A 17,863-nucleotide genomic window follows, 5' to 3' on the forward strand; every position below is an offset into this window, starting at 1 on the left:
CTGGTGCAGAAGTACCTCTGCCTCTTTGCTGTTATTAAGTCAGCTTCAAGCTTTATTCATCTGAGCTAAAAGGCAGGAGCAGTCTTTTAAGAACAAGCCTTTGCTGTTAAGAGGCTCTGGTAGAATCCTCCCAACCTGGAGATGCTTTTTGTGCAACTGCCTTGAAGGTCACTAGAATCTCCTGACATCTTCAGATTATAGGAAAGGGTGCTTAAAAGCCTGTGCAAGGATCTTTGTATAATGGGATCCCCATCTGCTGTAGCCAACTGCAGTTCTCCCTGTAGGTGGGAATGCGCAGGAATGCTCCATGGCAAAACCTCATAGAGCAGGCAGTGAGACAGACCTCATCGGGAACCTTGTGAACCAGTGGCAGATTTAAGGAAAGTATGTCACAACTCTTCATTAAAACAGAAGAGTGAAGTTTTTCTGGTAATTTGTAAGTAGATTATGGCAAACGGGAATGGCTAGTTTTTGAGCTTCTTCCATGATGAATCAAGTACAGGACTCAGTTGGTATCCCAGCACTCATTACAGGAACAGCCCCATTGAGTTCAGCTGGAGCGTCACCTGGTATGAACTGAGGAAGCTGATGACTTCCTGCCAGCCAGGCTGAAGTCACTGCTTTGAAGCCAGGTGTTGGTAGCATTGAGGGGAAACATCAATTCTGTTGAACGCATAGGTTCTTCTGTATACAAGCCTCCAACATGAGCGTATAGTTACTGCTGCGTGTGATTTTTTAATAATAGCATTTTGTAAAGTCACCATGGGATTTTCTTTCACTATGATTTGAGCACAGAAGAGCAGCACTGGGAGCAGAGGCTGAGGCATGTAAAGGTACGGTCCAGCTGAATGGAAACACTGGTGAGGCCTTGTAGGGAGCACCGAGCTGTGACTTGGGGAGGGAGGGCAGTGGTGGCCAACGAAGGTGGTAGATGGACTGGAGCACCTCTCCTAGGAGAGAAGGCTGAGAGAGCTGGGGCTGGTCAGCCTTGAGAAGGGAGGACTCAGGGAGATCTTACCAGTGTGTTCAAGGGACCTGCTGAGAGAGAGGGAAGACAAGGGAGCCAAACTCTTCTCTGGACCAGAGACAATAGGCACAAATTAAACCACGGGCCCAAGCAGGGAGTGCTGGACTCAATGGTCTCAGGAGGTCACCGACAAACTAAAGGAGTCTTGTGATTTTGCAGTTTTGTGACTTCTCACCTCACCCCAACATTTCTGCTGCACCAATCCTTTAATTGTCTGTGGTCTGCAATGAATTCACAGTGTAACTTAACATTTAGAAGATGTTGGTCTCTGAACACTCTCTTCAGTAAATCAGTTTAAGAAAACTTTGCTTTGATGGGTGGGTTTTAAGGATGACTATTGAATGCTGTCAGTGCCTAAATTGCTTTTAATCTATTAGTGTTTATATTAAATGTAACTTGAGCAGAGCTGCTCTTTCACTTAAGGATGTGTAATCATTTACATAAGAAGTCATTCACTTCAGCATTCCTTGTACCTAGCTATGTTAAAGTTTACTTCATTCTTAAAGGACCTTTTGTAAACACCGTAGGAGTGTTTGTGAGTATTTTGCATAGTGAAAATGGCAAGCTGCCTGAGTAAAACAAGCCTCTAGCATTCATGAGTAAGAGCACTGTCATCTAAAAGACAGAATTTCAGATCAAACACTTTTATGCTTTGGAAGGCAAATGAATAGGCAAGGCTTACAGAAGCATTTCTAGTAGTGTAATAAGCAATTTAGCTAGGCTTGTGTGCAAAAGGTAATCAATTTGATTAATTCAGGCTCCTGCCTAAAGAATAATGATGGTGGCACTCATGTGGATATGTAATTTGTGAAAGATGCACGCTGCTTTGGAGGAGTAAGCAAAACAGGAGACCTGCCGAGGTCTGGGATTAGCAAGTGCTGATGTACAGGATTCCTGTGAGGGAGAACGAGTGGTGCACACAGCAGGCACACCTCACACAGGCAGTTTTGATGCAAAGTGAAACACAACTATCTAACAGCTTATGCACAAGCTGCAGCTAAGTTAGTGTCACTTACTATTCTGTTGTTCTTAAAAGTGCCCCAGGCAGGTTTCTGTGTGTTGGAGAGTGCCTCAGAACCACACAGCAGACACCTCTCATTATGTCCAAGGCATAAGTGGAAATATTCCCTTCCTGTAGACAACTCCTTTCACGATTCCCTTTAAAGATGTTTAACACACACAAGGTAAAAATCCACTTTCAAACAGAGGCGATCAGTGCTGTGTCTGGCAGCTGTCACTGCTCCTCGCACTGCAAAGGTTCAGCTGACGGAGCCTTTGGTTCCCGTTTCATCGTCGAGGAGCGGCGCTGCATCTGCAGGGGCTCTCTCCTCCTGCTCCACAGGGGCACCCTTCCTTGTTCGGTTCAGTGTCCCACCCTGGAAGTTCAAAGCAGTGATTAGTGACAAACAGCAGATTGTGCGCACACACTGGTGCTACAGGTATGCCCTGGCCCTTCCCCTGCCTCCTTGCAAAAAAATGCAGCCACTAATAGCTTGATAGGAGGCAAGACTCATGTGTGCTGCAGCAATACTGAAGCAGATAGTTCTCTTATGCAGTCCCGTTTTTGGAGGGGGGGGGATTTGCTTATATATGCAGCCAACAGCTATGACATTGATAAAACAGCTCAGTGACGCAAGGCTTTCTCCACCTTTTATCACACTTACCTGTTTCTTGTCCACAACATTGAGGCTAATGGAGGCAGCGAGACATGCAATAGTGTTTGCCAACATAAAGATCATCATCCATTGCCAGCGCCACAGAGGGATCTTTAATTCACTAGTAAAGGCCAGAACAGGATAGAACAACTAGTAACACGAAGATACTCGAGGCACTCCCTGAAAACACTGCTGGTGCCTCTGCTTGGGGAAAAAAAAAGAAAAAAGCATTCTCACCTGGACTTTGTTCCTAGAATGTGGCCAACAATCAGATTCGAAAGGCCAACTCCAATCATCTGCATGCAAGTTGCAAGCCCCATAGCTGTCCCTAAACTTGCTTGGGGGACCACAAGTGGTATGGATGGCCACATACTAGCCTGGCAGGAGTAATGAGAAGAGGAATTAATTTGAAATCTTGTTTAAAGGTGTTAGATGGTCATTGGTTTAAAAAGCCATTATTCCCACTAAATAAACATTTATACTTTCTCTTAAAAAAAAATATAAATGTTATTTATCCCTCCCAGCCTACTGGCTGGTTTTAGACTCTTCCCCATCCTTCTCAAGTAGCTTGAGCCAGTATAGACAACACATGTTCTTTGAAACTGGAATAAACCCGACTCCACATTTCTGAAGGACAGTTAGAACTGATGATTTAGCTTATAAGACTCAAAGGAGAATCAGGAGAATCACCTTGTTACATTCAAGGTGAAAAAGCACTACAAAAAGCATAAACAGATTAACATGTCACACTGTATCAAACTGTCCCTTACTCCCCTTTGCATTTTGTTCCATATTGATTCTTTGGGGTTATTTGCTAGTAACCAAAGTCCTCAGGAATGGAGAGCCAGTGACTTCAAACTGGCTACTAAACGCCCTCATCAGGACAGGCTGGCAGCGATCGCCGCCATCCGGGATGCAGGAGGAGCACAGACACAAACCACGCAGGTACAGCAGTCGGGTTGTGAACTTACAGCAGCAAAGGAGTAAGTAATCCCCAACCAGATGGTAGAGACTAAAGGAGGAACAAAGGTAAACGCCAGGAGAGCGAAGACTGGCAGAGTCAATGCAGCACAGCCGACAGCAAAGATGCCTCTCAGCCCAACGTAGTCCTGGTAAAGAAAACAAACAGAAGGGATTCCTGCTTCCCAGAGATCACAGTGGCATGTGTGGCTGCCCAAAGAGGGCTGGCACAAGTGGCAGTAACAGGAGGAGACCAGCTCTTCCTAGTTTCTCTTGCATACGCCTGAACCAACTGAAACACTCGTCAGCACCAGTATTCATGTGAAATGGCAGGCGGGGGAGACAAACCATGCCACTATGCCCTGACAAATACAGAAATAAGGAAAGGAAGAGTTTGACAGAACAGGCACTGATTACACGGAGGTTGTCCTTTCCCATCTACATGCAAAAGTTATCCCAATCCTTTCTGTTCCAGTCTCAGACTTTTCAAAAAACACAACCACTTGCCATGCATTAGCACTACCATAGCACAATTAAGGGACAGAGGGAAAAACAGGTTAACATTATTTCTTGTAATTTAATTCAGACTAAAGTCCATTTGAGGGGGTTGTAATGAAGACATTTTAAAAAAATGAGGAAAAGGTTATCAGAAAGCACATTTGGTTTTGGGTACTCACAATTAATATGCCAACTGCTGCAGAGAAGAGGAGGGAGCTGTCATACACTGCTCCAGCAATATAAGCGGCTGCCTGCTGGCTGTAACCAGAATATTTATCCTGGATAAACTTGCTAAAAATAAAATGGGGGGGGAGGGGGGAATGACATAATTAGGATACTTGATCTGGTTATTTTGACAGAAAGTAACTCTGAGCACAACATACAGACAGGAAGTGGTTTAATGAGAGGACCTGTGAACAAGTTTGATTCTATCTGGTTTGTAGTGCCAAGCCTTTGTTGTTTTATTTTCTTTTTAATTGGTGCACACCATAGAGAAGCTGGTAGCTTAAACGGCTGCTTTCTTAAATGGCCGTTTCTGCGAGTGCAGAGTAAAACTGCAGGTTAAAGTTGGGCATATGTTCAATGACATCACCTGTCCAAAAGATATGGCCAGATTTTTTACATGTTTTTTGAAGCACAAAGCATTATCAATCCAAGAGTGAGAATGCTGAGGGGCAAGAAAAATATTTTAAAGTAATCCAGCAGCAAAAATCAGCATTTCAATGGAATGCCTGCATTTTAGAAGTACTCGAAATTCCCCCTTGGCATCTTTAAGGAGACTTAAGGTTAAAGCAGAAACCCAAGTTTTGTTTTCATTGTCAGAAGTCTGCCTTTCACTTTTGTTAGGGACACGCAAAAATGGCATTAAAACTTACCCAAATTATTTACAGAATTTACAGTTATACAGTCATAAGAGTTTAGAAAGACTAGTTTATTTAGCTATCCTGTAGCTGCTCAAACCTGGTTTGGCTCCTTGCAAGGCTAACTTACCATGAGTAATAATGAGCCTCTATAGCCTGTGCTGTCAACAAAGTATGAAACAGAACACTGCTCCCTGGAAATTTGCTGCAGCAGAATTCACCAAAGAGCAGTGGCCTTAGGACCATTATTTTTCCAAATGGGAAGCAGCATAGACTTTTTTGTTAGAAGAGAGGTGTGAAACATGACTCTTAGTGCCTGAACTTTTGCTCCACGGGGAGTAAAAAAATAGTTTTGCAAGGAGGCAGAATTGTGGAAATGAGGATTCTATGTGATCAACAGATGCTGTTTTCAAACAAAATGAGAGGGCAACTGACAGAAAGCCCATCTCATCAAGGTCTTGATGATCCTTGCCATCGTGAACGTCTTTATTTTACTAGTAAGAGGTCACTTGCGCATTTGCTATGACAATGTTCGTGACATTTCTTCACTGCTGATTTCACACTGGTTTGCTTATACATCATTAATGCAATACTACCATACTACCAAAATATTTTTTTTTTTTTTTTACTGCAGGCCTTTGCTAATACAAAAGTTTGTTCTCATTATGTGACAGAAGCTGCATCATCCATAAACAGGAAAAAAGCAGCAAAATGACAGGTCTGTGGCAGAGCCACAGGACAGAAGTAGGAGTCCTAATTTACTTGGGCGGGTTGCTTCTTTGTTTTAAGTAAATGAAGGCATAAAAGAGGAAGTCTGCAAGCCTTGTACTGGGATGCCAAGGCTTCCTCACATACAAACCCAGGCTGACACAAGCTTAGCTTTTATCCAAACACAGTAGATAACATGCAGGAACTGCAGGACAGAACTGCCCCAGACCTGTGAAGCCAACACCCCACCCCACTCAAGAGGCAGCCACTTTGTTGGACTCTCACAAAGGTGAAAAGTCTATGCGCTATTTTTAAAATAAAGTATTTCTTTCCCTTCTCCCAAATCCTTCTGATCCTCCTTTAGCAGTGTTCCAAGCTTTAAATATTGAATGACTCATTTCCCTTTGAGTTATTTTTGCTTTCCTTCAGAAGCATCCCTTGTCTTTGAAAGGAAAGAAAGGTCAAAGAACCCTCCTATCCTTATCTAGGTATTAAAGATACGTTTTGCTGTGTTTCATGACTGGAAGAAACATGCACATTGCCCCCATACTTCCCAGTCAGCCAAAAATCAAGGGCCTGCAAGGCTCTGGTAGCCTCATATCGGTCAGTGGGATAACAGCCATAGAGCAATACCTGGCATCTGCCACAAAGGGGAAGACTCCATTGTAGAAGAACATGATGGTGAGGACCAGGAGCCAGTAGCGAAGGGGAAGTCGCCGGATGTCCTGAATCCGCTGCAAAGATAAGATGTGCTCTCACTCACCAGGAAATAAGTCTTCAGCTTCACACTAATGTCACTTTCTGCAAGCAACTGAAGGTCACAAAAAAAAAAAAAAAGTAGTAACAGCAGGTAAAAGAGAATTAAAAAGCAGCTCGCGTCCTTCAAGCAAAATTTGGTATGTGCTGACTCCAAAGCATTCCTTCTTTAACACTATTCAGTAAAGAAAACAACAAAAAAAGCTTTCTTATTTCTAAGCAGGCTCTATTAAGAGCCTACTACAAAACCTTAAGTGAAACAGGAGTATAAACAGGAGTCACAACAATGACCTAGAGAAAACTGTAAGAATACTGTCATGAGAAGGAAGTGGTCTAATAGATTTAAGTGCCATAAAAATTGCAACCTATTGTCTGTAATACTTGTTCCTAGACAGAAGAATGAAAAGAGGAATGGAAGACAGGGTCTGACAAAAGATAGTTGAGTACTGACCAGATTAACTATTTTCTCTCACGGATCCTGTGAGCCAGAAAGCAGTTCCAGCAAGAGGCTACTATCCGGTTTTATAAACAAAATCCTCCTCTGAGCCAGCTACAGTCAAGAAGTAACTGGCTCAGAAAAGTAATTGCCGTTCAGAGTGCTAACTCTGCTCTCTGGAAGACTGCAAATACATAGGCTCAAAACAGAAAACTGACACTTGTCTGGTGGCTTGCAGATGCAATATCGTCAAGATGTAGCTGAAGAACTATTACTGGTGTTATTGTGCTGTTAATGCCCTCTCCTGGCCAGGACGAGCTCTTACGGCTGCAGGCTTCCATGCACTGCAACAGCAGTGCTCATGCACCCCAGGCTCTCAAAGGTGCAGATGGAAAAGCTGTCTTGTGCACCACATACCACTTTTTTGGCCTCCTGCTGGATAACCCCATCCAAGCCCAGTTGCTTCGTGCCCACTTTATCTAGTACACTGACTGTGAGGGCTGAAACAAAACCAAGCACACAGAGCAGGGTACCTGGAAAAGACACAAGGAGGGGTTAAAAAATTGCCCAACATGGAGACAGCTGAATGACAAAACCAACCACATTTAATATATAGAATTCTCTAGGACTCCTGCTCCTGGCTTCTCTTAATGTTAACAGCCTTCCCTACTGCAGCCATAGAGCAGGACAATCTACCTCTGACCACCCTGTCAAAGTCCTTGAGCTTTTTGTTCCCTAAGCTTCCAACGTGCTGCAGAATTGCCTGTGGCCAGCAAAGCTAAAGCCCCAGCCATCTCTGAAGATAGCCACTTTGTTGGACTGTGTCCAGAATGCCTTCTGAACTGCAGCAGCTCTGTGCATGACAAACCCAAGGTTAAAACAAGCCAGACATTGACAAACTTCCATAGTCCCCTCAGCAGCAGGGGTACTGCAGACGGGCTGGTACTGGAAGCCAAGTCTTAGCTCTACTGCAGTTAAACAGTAATCTGACCCGCCAGCACACTCCAGAGAAGCGAGTCAGATTATGCTGGGTATGCCAGAAGCAAGTTTGGCAACAGGCATCTGCTGCAGACATCCTTCGCTCAGAAAGAGATCTGTATCTGGTTTTTGTTTTCCAAAGAGCCAAAACAATCTCTGTGATGCACACACACTTTGTCTGATGTATCTATCCCTTCACGGGCTACTGAAGTCACTGTACTGCGCTTGCAAATGCTGCCTGAGAATGAAACTAATAGTGTCAGGGGTGTGACACACCAGGCCTGTCACAGTTTCTTCTCTGAGAGCTGGAATCAGGGAGAGCAATGGGTTTCAACTTCTGCAAAAGATTTCTCTCACATATGCATTCTCTTTTCCAGGGTTACAGACCATACTGTTTCGTTGTCTGGGAAATAACACTCCCAGACACTGAGTCTTTCCTATAATCACTGATGGCCTGAGGCAGGCCTCCCTGCCCTCACCATTCCAGCACACCAGAGCACCCGAAGGCCCCTTGCTCAACTGCAGCGTGAAACAGATCATCTCTTCCACCAGAGACAGAACCCCTCTCGCTGCACCAAAGAGAGGACAGAAACTCAAATCTTCTAAAGATAGGAGCCCCAGAACAGATTCACTGAAAAACATGTAATTCAGATTCTGCTTCTCACAGTAATTTAAACCTACGGTTTTGATCACGCAAGGCACCTTAACCTGAGACCAATTCAGATGCTACTACAGAACCTGCATGTTCTACTAGCTAAAATACAGAAGAACACACACATTAGATTCCTCCTTTGTTTCACTCTGAAGTGTCATGACTACCTGGGATTGCAAATGTTAAAATGTCTCAAGAAAACTGCAGACAAAACTGCCGGGCTGACACTACAGCTTTAGAGAGAGTTTTCAGGCATCAAAGAAGAAAACACCACTCCATTGCACACAGATAGCAACAGGAAAAACTGGAAAATAATGTGCCTCCTCCTGCCAACTTCACCATCTCTTTTAGGTACTTTTCATAATGGGACAAAACAAGCTAGCCTCAGGCCTAGAAAACAAAAGGCCAAAGCACCAAAGAAACTCACCACCCCAGAGCGTCCACTGCATTCCAAATTTTGCCTCAAACTGCTGGGTGAAGAAGAAGTTGAGGACACTCCCAAGACGGGAGAAAGACAGAGTCAGTCCAAATGCCAGTGCCAGTTCCTTCCCCTTGAACCAGAAGGCTGTGATACGATTCTGCACAACTTGGAGAAGACAAAAATTCTCCCTTGAACAGGCAGACTTGGTCAAGAACACTGCACTCTGTGCAACACAGCAACAAACACAGCCTCTCAAGCTCGAGTGCTTGAGGCCTCTACGCATCCCAAGGGGAGGTAGTACGTGTTGACTTCGCAGTCCATTTTAAAATGTACTACATCACGCTGGGACATGGCGGTAAAATTATCCCTCAAATAAGGCAAGCAAAAACAACCCCAAAAGCATAGCAAACACATGTCAGTCCCCACCCTTGGGAGAAGGACAAACTTGTTCGAGGGGAAGATTTTTAAACATTTTGGCACAAGTTAAATGGCTGGACTCGATGATCCCAAGGGTCTCTTCCAGCCTAGATAATTCTGTGATTCTGTAAATCCATGCAACCCTTCAAGGAGCAGCGTTCTTGTTAGCAATGTAGGTCGCTGGTGCAGAGCAGGTGAAGCTTACTGGTAGGACAAGGGTCTAGGAGACAAAATAAAAATGTATCATGACCCTCTGGTGAGGCAAAATTAAGAATGTGAATTCCTTACTAGTAAGTGACCCATTCCCGGAGCCAAAGAGCAGCCTTCCTGTTAGCATCATGGGTAGGAGGTATGGCGATCCCTTGAAATGTGAGCCTAGAGCAAATATTGATGATCCCAACACAGTCAGAAGAGAGAAAACAAAGACACCAACTAGGGAGAAAGAGAAAAAAAAAATACATAAAGCCTCAACAGACATGCTGAGATCGGGACAAAAACATTCTTTGTCAAAAAGCAAAATCATGTCAGTAAACCTGTGGGCTTCCTGTTTACCCTCATTATTTTATTTTTGTAAAGACTGCTCTCTTCATAAAATGACCTGTGAATCCTCAAAATAATCATGGCATTATTAAGGTGGAAGGCATGAGGCCAAATAAATCAGAAAGAAGACTTGGCTATAGAGTCCCTGTTCCTGTCCTGAGCTCCCCTACAGATTATGGCCTAGAGCAAGCCACCTCCTCCTCTGTCTCCTCATTTGTAAGATATCTACCTCTGTGATACAGAGATGGAGCACAACTGCCTTTGCTGGGACTGCTGGGCACATGCCAGAACAAATGTCAGCGCAGAGAGCAGAACACTACTTTATCAGTTTGTCCCATTGAAAACAGATAATGCTCTTCCCTGTTATGTGCATGTCAGAGGAAGGCACGTTTACTGCACTGCTGTGTAAACTCAGGTAAGTCAGCGGTCAAATGATGAAAATATCTCACTTGCTTTTGTGGAGTTGCCCAAGTAACCGTCATGCCCTCCGCACACAGAGCTATCCCTCCAGCCCTCTGGGATCTTACTGAAGTCGAACCTTTGATCAAGTCTTTGCACCAAAAGAACAGCCTGAAAGCCCACTTCAGTACAAGAATAAATTAATTGATCCTCAGAACTTACAGCGATTTCCTAGTTTATCAATCAGGAATCCAGCCAGAATAACCACTACCGCATTTCTAGGAGAAAGGAAGAACAGAAACATTTGTGTCTTGCTGCTGGGAAGCAACTAGGAAACTACCCCACCCCCTTAAAGCAAGAGAGAAGTGACTTACGTCCAAGCATAGATCGCATACAGCAAATTGTATTGAGCAGGTGCCATTCCCAAGCCTTCAACACATTCCAGCGTGCTGTTATGCCCAGTGCTGTTATGATGGGTTCCATTTGGGCAGGTCAAGTTCTGCGTAACAAATCACAGAGCCTGTGTTAGGCAGCAGACACAGATGAAGAGCCACACACTCCTTTAAAAATGAAGTTCTTGCCTCTTTTAAAAATGAAGAACTCCTACTCAGTTTCCACTTCCACAATCGGGAATTAGGGGACTTGTGTCTTCTCCCAGGAAGCTAGCCCTTGCCAAATGAGAAACGACTGGCCATCAGCATGTCACATCTTCCCTTTCCCTTGCTGTGGTAGTAGCTCAGCACTGTTGTATGCATTTCAGTTCAAAAGAAAAGCCGGGAGACTGCACCATGAGGTTTATTTGATCCCTTAGTTTCTTGGCTATAGTTTAGCTTGATATGACTCTTTATTCCATTCTATAAAGTGTTAAGCAGCGTGTAAATATGAAACTTAGCAGTAGTCCACAGCTTAGTAATTCACAGCTATAAAGCATTCGCTGAACAGTAGGAAACTGGTAGTCCTATCATGACTTAATAACGTCAGGTTTACTACTGAAAAGCAACCTTTTCTCAACACCATATGATCAGGAAAAAACCCTAGATCTTCCAACTACTAAAAAGCTATCTGCATTAGGAAATGGACATCAGGTCTTCCACATTAGTAGGCACAAGTTTATCATCTTGAATAAGCATGAGGCAAGTGTGATTTTAGCCATGTGATTTTCATACAGTCCAAAATCAATTAAAAGAGATTTTAGAGCCTTGGGATGGGTGCTTAAGGGACTGGGAACACAACTTGTGTTCTCCTCTATCCCATCAGTGGCTATCATAAGTGAGGAAATTAACAGGAAGAGAAAACGGGTCAATTCCTGGCTCCGGGACTGGTGCTATCGGCAGGGCTTTGAGTTTTTTAATCACGGGCTGCTGTATGAGACACCTGGGCTGCTGGTGGCAGGTGGGATGCACCTGTCCCAGAGGGGGAAAAGAATTTTGGGGCAGGAATTAGCAGGGCTTGTTGACAGGGCTTTAAACTAGATACGAGGGGGGAAGGGGAGATAACTGGGCCTGCTAGAATTAAACCCAAGGGAAACACGCCAGGGCTTGAGGGATGGTGGACTAGGAAGGACCCTTGCTCTACCATTTCATTTGAGAGAAGTGATAGACACATAGAAATTATGGAAACACCTGAGAGGGGTCCTGTAGGAGATGGGGAAAATAAACTCACAAAAAGATGTTGGAACCATTAGCTCGTCTCAAGTGCATCTATACCAATGCACACAGTATGAACAACAAACAGGGGGAGCTTGAAGCCATGATGCACCAGGAAAACTATGACATAGTGGCTATCACAGAAACGTGGTGGGATGCCTCACATGACTGGAGTGCCACAATCGATGGCTACGAGCTCTTCAGGAGAGATAGACAGGAAAGGAGAGGTGGTGGAGTGGCCGTGTATGTTAGAGAATGCTATGAGAGCTCAGAAATTAAGTATAGTGATAATGGGGTCGAGAGTGTTTGGATTAGGAAAAGGGCCAATAAAGGTGATATCCCTGTGGGAGTCTGCTACAGACCTCCCAACCAAAGCAGTGAGGTGGATGAAGCCTTCTATAAGCAACTGGGAGAAATATCGCAGTCACTTGCCATTGTTCTTGTGGGGGATTTTAACCTCCCCGATATCTGCTGGGAACACAACACGGCTGACAGGGAACAATCCAGGAGGTTCCTGGAATGTGTGGAGGATAACTTCCTCATGTGGCTGATAAGTGAGCCAACCAGGGAAAGAGCCCTCCTGGACCTGCTCCTTGCAAACAGGGAAGAACTTGTGGGGGAAGTAAAGGTTGGAGGCCGTCTAGGGCACAGTGATCATGAGATGATTGAGTTCTCGATCCTTGGAGAAACAAGGAGAGGGGTTACCAAAACTGCCACCTTATACTTCCGGAGGGCAAACTTTAATCTGTTCAGAAGACTGCTAGACAAAATCCCTTGGGAGGATGCCCTTAAGGATACAGGAGTCCAGGAAGGATGGACATACTTCAAGAAAGAAGTCTTAAAGGCACAGGAGCAGGCCGTCCCTGTATGCCGAAAAACAAGTAGGCGGGCTAAGAGACCAGCCTGGCTAAATAGGGATCTTTTGCCGGATCTCAAAAACAAAAAGAGAGTCTATGACCTTTGGAAGAGGGGGCAGGTCCCTCATGAAGACTATAAAGATGTAGTGAAGCTATGCAGGCAGAAAATTAGGAGAGCTAAAGCACGGCTAGAGCTCAACCTAGCCACAGCCATTAAGGATAATTAAAAATAAATTCATTAACAACAAAAGGAGGATTAGGGAAAATCTCCCTCCCTTATTGGATGCAGAGGGAAACATAGTCACGAAGGATGAGGGGAAGGCTGAGGTGCTCAGCACCTACTTTGCGTCAGTCTTTAGCAGTGGAACTAGCTATTCCCTGGACACCCAGCCTCATGAGCTAGGAGACAGGGAGGGGAAGCAGAATGAGGGCATCACAATTAAAGAGGAAGAGATCAGTGACCTGCTACGCTGCTTGGATGCAAACAAGTCTATGGGACCAGATGGGCTACACCCAAGAGTGCTGAAAGAGTTGGTAGACATGCTCACCAAGCCACTTTCCATCATTTACAGGAAGTCATGGCAGACTGGAGAGGTCCCAATGGACTGGAGGGTGGCAAATGTAACACCCATCTACAAGAAAGGCAAAAAGGAGGATCCAGGAAACTACAGACCTGTCAGTCTGACCTCGATACCAGGGAAGGTCATGGAACAGGTTGAGTGCCATCACAAGCCATATAATGGACAACCAGGGGATCAGGCCTAGTCAGCATGGGTTTATGAAAGGCAGGTCATGCCTGACGAACCTAATCTCCTTCTATGACAAGATGACCTGATTATTAGATGAAGGAAAGGCTGTGGATATTGTATACCTAGACTTTCGAAAAGCATTCAGTACTGTCCCCCATAGAATTCTTGTGGGAAAACTGGCTGCACAGTGCCTGCATGAGCATATGATCCGCTGGATCAAGCACTGGCAGGATGGACGGTCCCAAAGAGTGGTGCTCAATGGATTTAAATCCAGCTGGCAGCCGGTCACTAGTGGTGTGCCTCAGGGCTCAGTGTTGGGACCATTTCTGTTTAATGTCTTTATTGATGATCTCGATAAGGACATAGAGTGTATCATCAGCAAGTTCGCAGATGACAGCAAGTTAAGCAGGAGTGTTGATTCCCAGGAGGATAGGGAAGCTCTACAGAGAGACTTAGATAGATTGGATCACTGGGCCAACATTCATGTCATGAGCTTCAAAAAGGCCAAGTGCCAGGTCCTGCACTTGGGCCACAATAACCCCCTGCACCACTACAGGCTTGGGGAAGTGTCGCTGGAGCTGTCTGGCAGAAAAAGACCTGGGGGTTCTAATTGACAAGCAGCTGAATATGAGCCGGCCGTGTGCCCAGGGGGGCAAGAAGGCCAACGGTATCCTGGCTTGGATTAGAAATAGTGTGACCAGCAGAAGTAGGGAGGTGATTGTCCCCCTGTACTCGGCACTGGTGAGACCACACCTGGAGTATTGCGTCCAGTTCTGGGCACCTCAATACAAGAGAGATATTGAGGTGCTGGAGCGAGTGCAGAGGAGGGCAACGAAGCTGGTGAGGGGGCTGGAGCATCAACCTTATGAAGAGCAGTTGAAGCAGCTGGGACTGTTTAGTTTGAGGAAGAGGAGACTGAGGGGAGACCTCATCACTCTCTACAACTACTTGAAAGGACACTGTAGAGAGGTTGGTGCTGGTCTCTTCTCGCAGGTAATTAGGGACAGAATGAGAGGAACCCAACAGGGTAGGTTTAGACTGAACATTAGGAAAGAATTTTTCACAGAAAGAGTGGTCGGGCATTGGAATAGGCTGCCCAGGGAGGTGGTTGAGTGACCATCCCTGGACGTGTTTAAGAGTCATTTAGATGCGGTGTTGGGGGATATGGTGTAGGGGAGAACTTTGTAGAGTAGGGTTGATGGTTGGACTTGATGATCCTAAGGGTCTTTTCCAACCTAAATGATTCCATGATCATGTTTACAAACCCGTCACATCTGCTGTAGTAGAAATGTCCAAGGCTGAGGGGAAACAGTTCTCTCGAACAAAGTGTTTTCACTGGAAGCACTGGTCTTAGATGCTCTGACTACCACTATACCACTTGTGTAAGCGGGTAGAGGCTAAATTCCCCGGAATGAAAATATTATGAGAGTGTCAGCATATAAAAACACTGTTTGCACAGTACCTAACACAGAAAAATATTGCTTGGTTTCACTACCCTATAAAGTTACATAGGTAACAAAATATGACACAATCTGTCCTATACACTCTTCTCCCACAGACGTTGTAGAAGATCAACAAATAAATACTGACTTTTTTTTTTTTTCTTTTTACTCCTGTTTGCAATGACAAACTGCACCCAATTTAGCCTGGAGTTCACTGAATTTTATGGATTAACTGCATTTAAAAACAAACCAAGTTACATGCAAGCTATATATGTTTCTGCCCTTGCTAATGAAGCAGACAAAGAATAGGACAGTGACTCTCACCCTACACATACTAATCTACCAGCAGATGGCACACATGAAGAAAATCAGCTCTCAAAAGACATGAAACAAACGCAATTATGACGGATAAATGAGTCAAGTAAGAATTTCTGCCAGGTACTCAGGAAGTCAAGCGAGAACTCTGGGACTCTGGCATCCCTGGAAAAATCTCAGAAATCAACTGGGATAGCAGTCCGAACCCCGAACAACAAAATTTTCTAGCATTTAAGAATACTAGGATTTTGAGAATACAAAACTGGGAGGGGTGGCTGACACACCAGAAGGCTGTAGCGCCATCCAATGAGATCTGGACAGGCTGGAGAGCTGGGCAGAGAGAAACCTAATGAAGTTCAACAAAGACAGGTGTAGGGTGCTGCACCTGGGGAGGAATAACCCCACACATCAGTACAGGTTGGGGGTGACCTGCTGGAGAGCAGCTCTACAGAGAGGGACCTGGGAGTCCTGGTGAACAACAGGGGGACCATGAGCCAGCAATGTGCCCTTGTGGCCAAGAAGGCCAATGGTCTCCTGGGGTATGTTAAAAAGAGCATGGCCAGCAAGTGGAGGGAGGTCATCCTTCCCCTCTGCTCTATCCTGGTGAGGCCACAGATGGAACACTGGGTCCAGCTCTGGGTTCCCCAGTTCAAGAAGGACAAGGAACTGCTGGAGAGGGTACAGCAGAGGGCTACAAAGATGATGAGGGGACTAGAACATCTCTCCGATGAGGAAAGGCTGAGGGACTTGGGTCTTTTTAGTATGGAGAAGACTGAGGGGGGATCTTATCAATGCTTATAAATGGTGAGTGTCAAGAGGAAGGGGCCAGTCTTTTTTCAGGGGTGTCCTCTTGACAGGACAAGAGGAAATGGGCACAAACTGGAACATAAGAAGTTCTATCTAAACATGAGGAGGAATTTCTTCACTTTGAGGGTGGCAGAGCCCTGGAACAGGCTGCCCAGAGAGGTGGTGGAGTCTCTGTCTCTGGAGACATTCAAACCCACCTGGACACATTCCTGTGCAACCTGCTGTGGGTGGACCTGCTCTGGCAGGGGGGTTGGACTGGATGATCTCCAGAGGTCCCTTCCAACCCCTATAATTCTGTGAAACTAGTAGTTTTTACAAGACAGAGTCCTCCTGTGATCTCCTTGCATAGCTCTGTCTTTTGGCTACCAAATGAACACATGATTTGGTACCTGCAGTATCAGGAATCCTTTCTACTCCCCTGCCTCGAACATCATGAGTATCCCAGTCCAGTGTGAGTACTAAGAGTCAGTTCAATGTATCTGTACATGCAGAGTAGCGTGACCACTATTCCGGCTCTGAACTCCATTAGCATAACAGTGGTTTGGATGGAGAGCTAAGCAAGGTCAAGTTTGAGATTTCCAGTTCTCCAGGAAGCAGCAAGAACTCAACTGTCTCACAGCCTGTCCCAGCTTTGAGCACCTTCTTCACAGCAAACATGCCAGTAACAACCCCTCACCCCCAGCCTCTGGAACAGACATCGGAGTGCGACTCCTAGACTGACACCGTAAGAGAAGGTTTCGAAACTACTGGTGACCAAGGCCTCCATTTTGCTGATTTTGCCTTTTTTTTTCCGCAGCCCAGGCAAAAAACCCCAGCACTTACCCCCTGGAACTGCTCCTGCAGGACGCTGGGGATGTCGAAGCAGAAGTAGGAGCCGAAGGTGAGGAGGCAGTTGAAGAGCAGCACCACGAACCGATAGGAGCCTGCGGGGCACAGAGGACCCACCTCACCCCCCGTGCCTCGCCTCACCCCCCGTGCCTCGCCTCAGCAGCCCTCCCCTCGGCCCTCGGCCCATCCCTCCCGCAGGCCCCGCCGCGACCGGCGGGCCCGGGGCCGCGAGCCCCGCGGGCAGCGGCGAGTCGGGGCCCCGCAGCCCCAATCCGTTTTCCCCCCGCCCCGCCGGCGCTCACCCCGCTCCGCCGCCACCGCCATGCCTGAGCCCGCACCGCCCCCGGCCCCGCCCGCAGCTGGGAGAGGGGCCGGGCCCCGCCGAGGCCTCCGCCCCGCGGGCAGACGGTCGTAGGAGTCGGGCGGGGGCTGCCGCTCGGGAGGGTGCGAGCTGAAGGGGCTCTGGAGGGGAAGGGTCCCGTTTGAATAGCAGCGTGATAAACTGGAGGAGTTCTCCCGAGTCAAAAAGAGGAAATTTGGTAAAGAGAAGGAAAACCAGTACAGTACTTTCATATGGTTTTATTCATATGTATGGCAGTTAAATGGGTAAATACAAGATGAGGAACAGCTGACTGGGGAACAGCAGCACAGAAGAAACTGGTTTGTAATGCATCGTAAACCAAACAGGAGCCAAAAATGTGATGGTTGGGGGGGGCGGGAATTGCATATCTTCTAGGATGTGTTAATAGAAGTGTCTCATGTAAGAAATGCGGAAAGAGCAGTTTTTTAAGCTAGTGAATGATGCTGCACAAGGACAGATAGAGATCAGCCAAGCATAAATTAGAGGTTTTTAGGTATCAGAAGAGCAAGGTCCTGGTAATGAAGTTGAAGGAAAGAAGAAGAAAAAATCCA

General features: G+C 45.9%; 1 protein-coding gene across 3 annotated transcripts; it reads right to left on the bottom strand.

The window, feature by feature from the left end:
* Positions 1–715: 715 nt before the first annotated feature.
* Positions 716–17,288, bottom strand: LOC106897866 (major facilitator superfamily domain-containing protein 1-like). 3 transcript variants are annotated; one of them, XR_001413838.1, is made up of 14 exons: positions 17,254–17,288; positions 16,946–17,046; positions 10,682–10,806; positions 10,530–10,585; positions 9,657–9,800; positions 8,958–9,116; positions 7,318–7,433; positions 6,342–6,442; positions 4,320–4,431; positions 3,654–3,791; positions 2,920–3,059; positions 2,692–2,803; positions 2,044–2,403; positions 716–1,035 (listed from the first exon to the last, which is right to left on the bottom strand). XR_001413838.1 is itself a non-coding variant. In XM_014958810.1 (13 exons), exons 1-13 carry the CDS (start codon positions 17,273–17,275, stop codon positions 2,287–2,289), a joined length of 1,443 nt encoding a protein of 480 aa, XP_014814296.1. In that variant the 5' UTR covers positions 17,276–17,288; the 3' UTR covers positions 1,373–2,286. The 3 variants fall into 3 exon arrangements, 1 of the variants encoding a protein (XP_014814296.1); XR_001413839.1 differs by having other exon boundaries at positions 716–1,038; XM_014958810.1 differs by lacking the exon at positions 716–1,035 and having other exon boundaries at positions 1,373–2,403.
* Positions 17,289–17,863: the final 575 nt, after the last annotated feature.

This window comes from Calidris pugnax, unplaced genomic scaffold (assembly GCF_001431845.1).
Source record: "Calidris pugnax isolate Ruff unplaced genomic scaffold, ASM143184v1 scaffold244, whole genome shotgun sequence".
Classification (NCBI taxonomy): domain Eukaryota; kingdom Metazoa; phylum Chordata; class Aves; order Charadriiformes; family Scolopacidae; genus Calidris; species Calidris pugnax.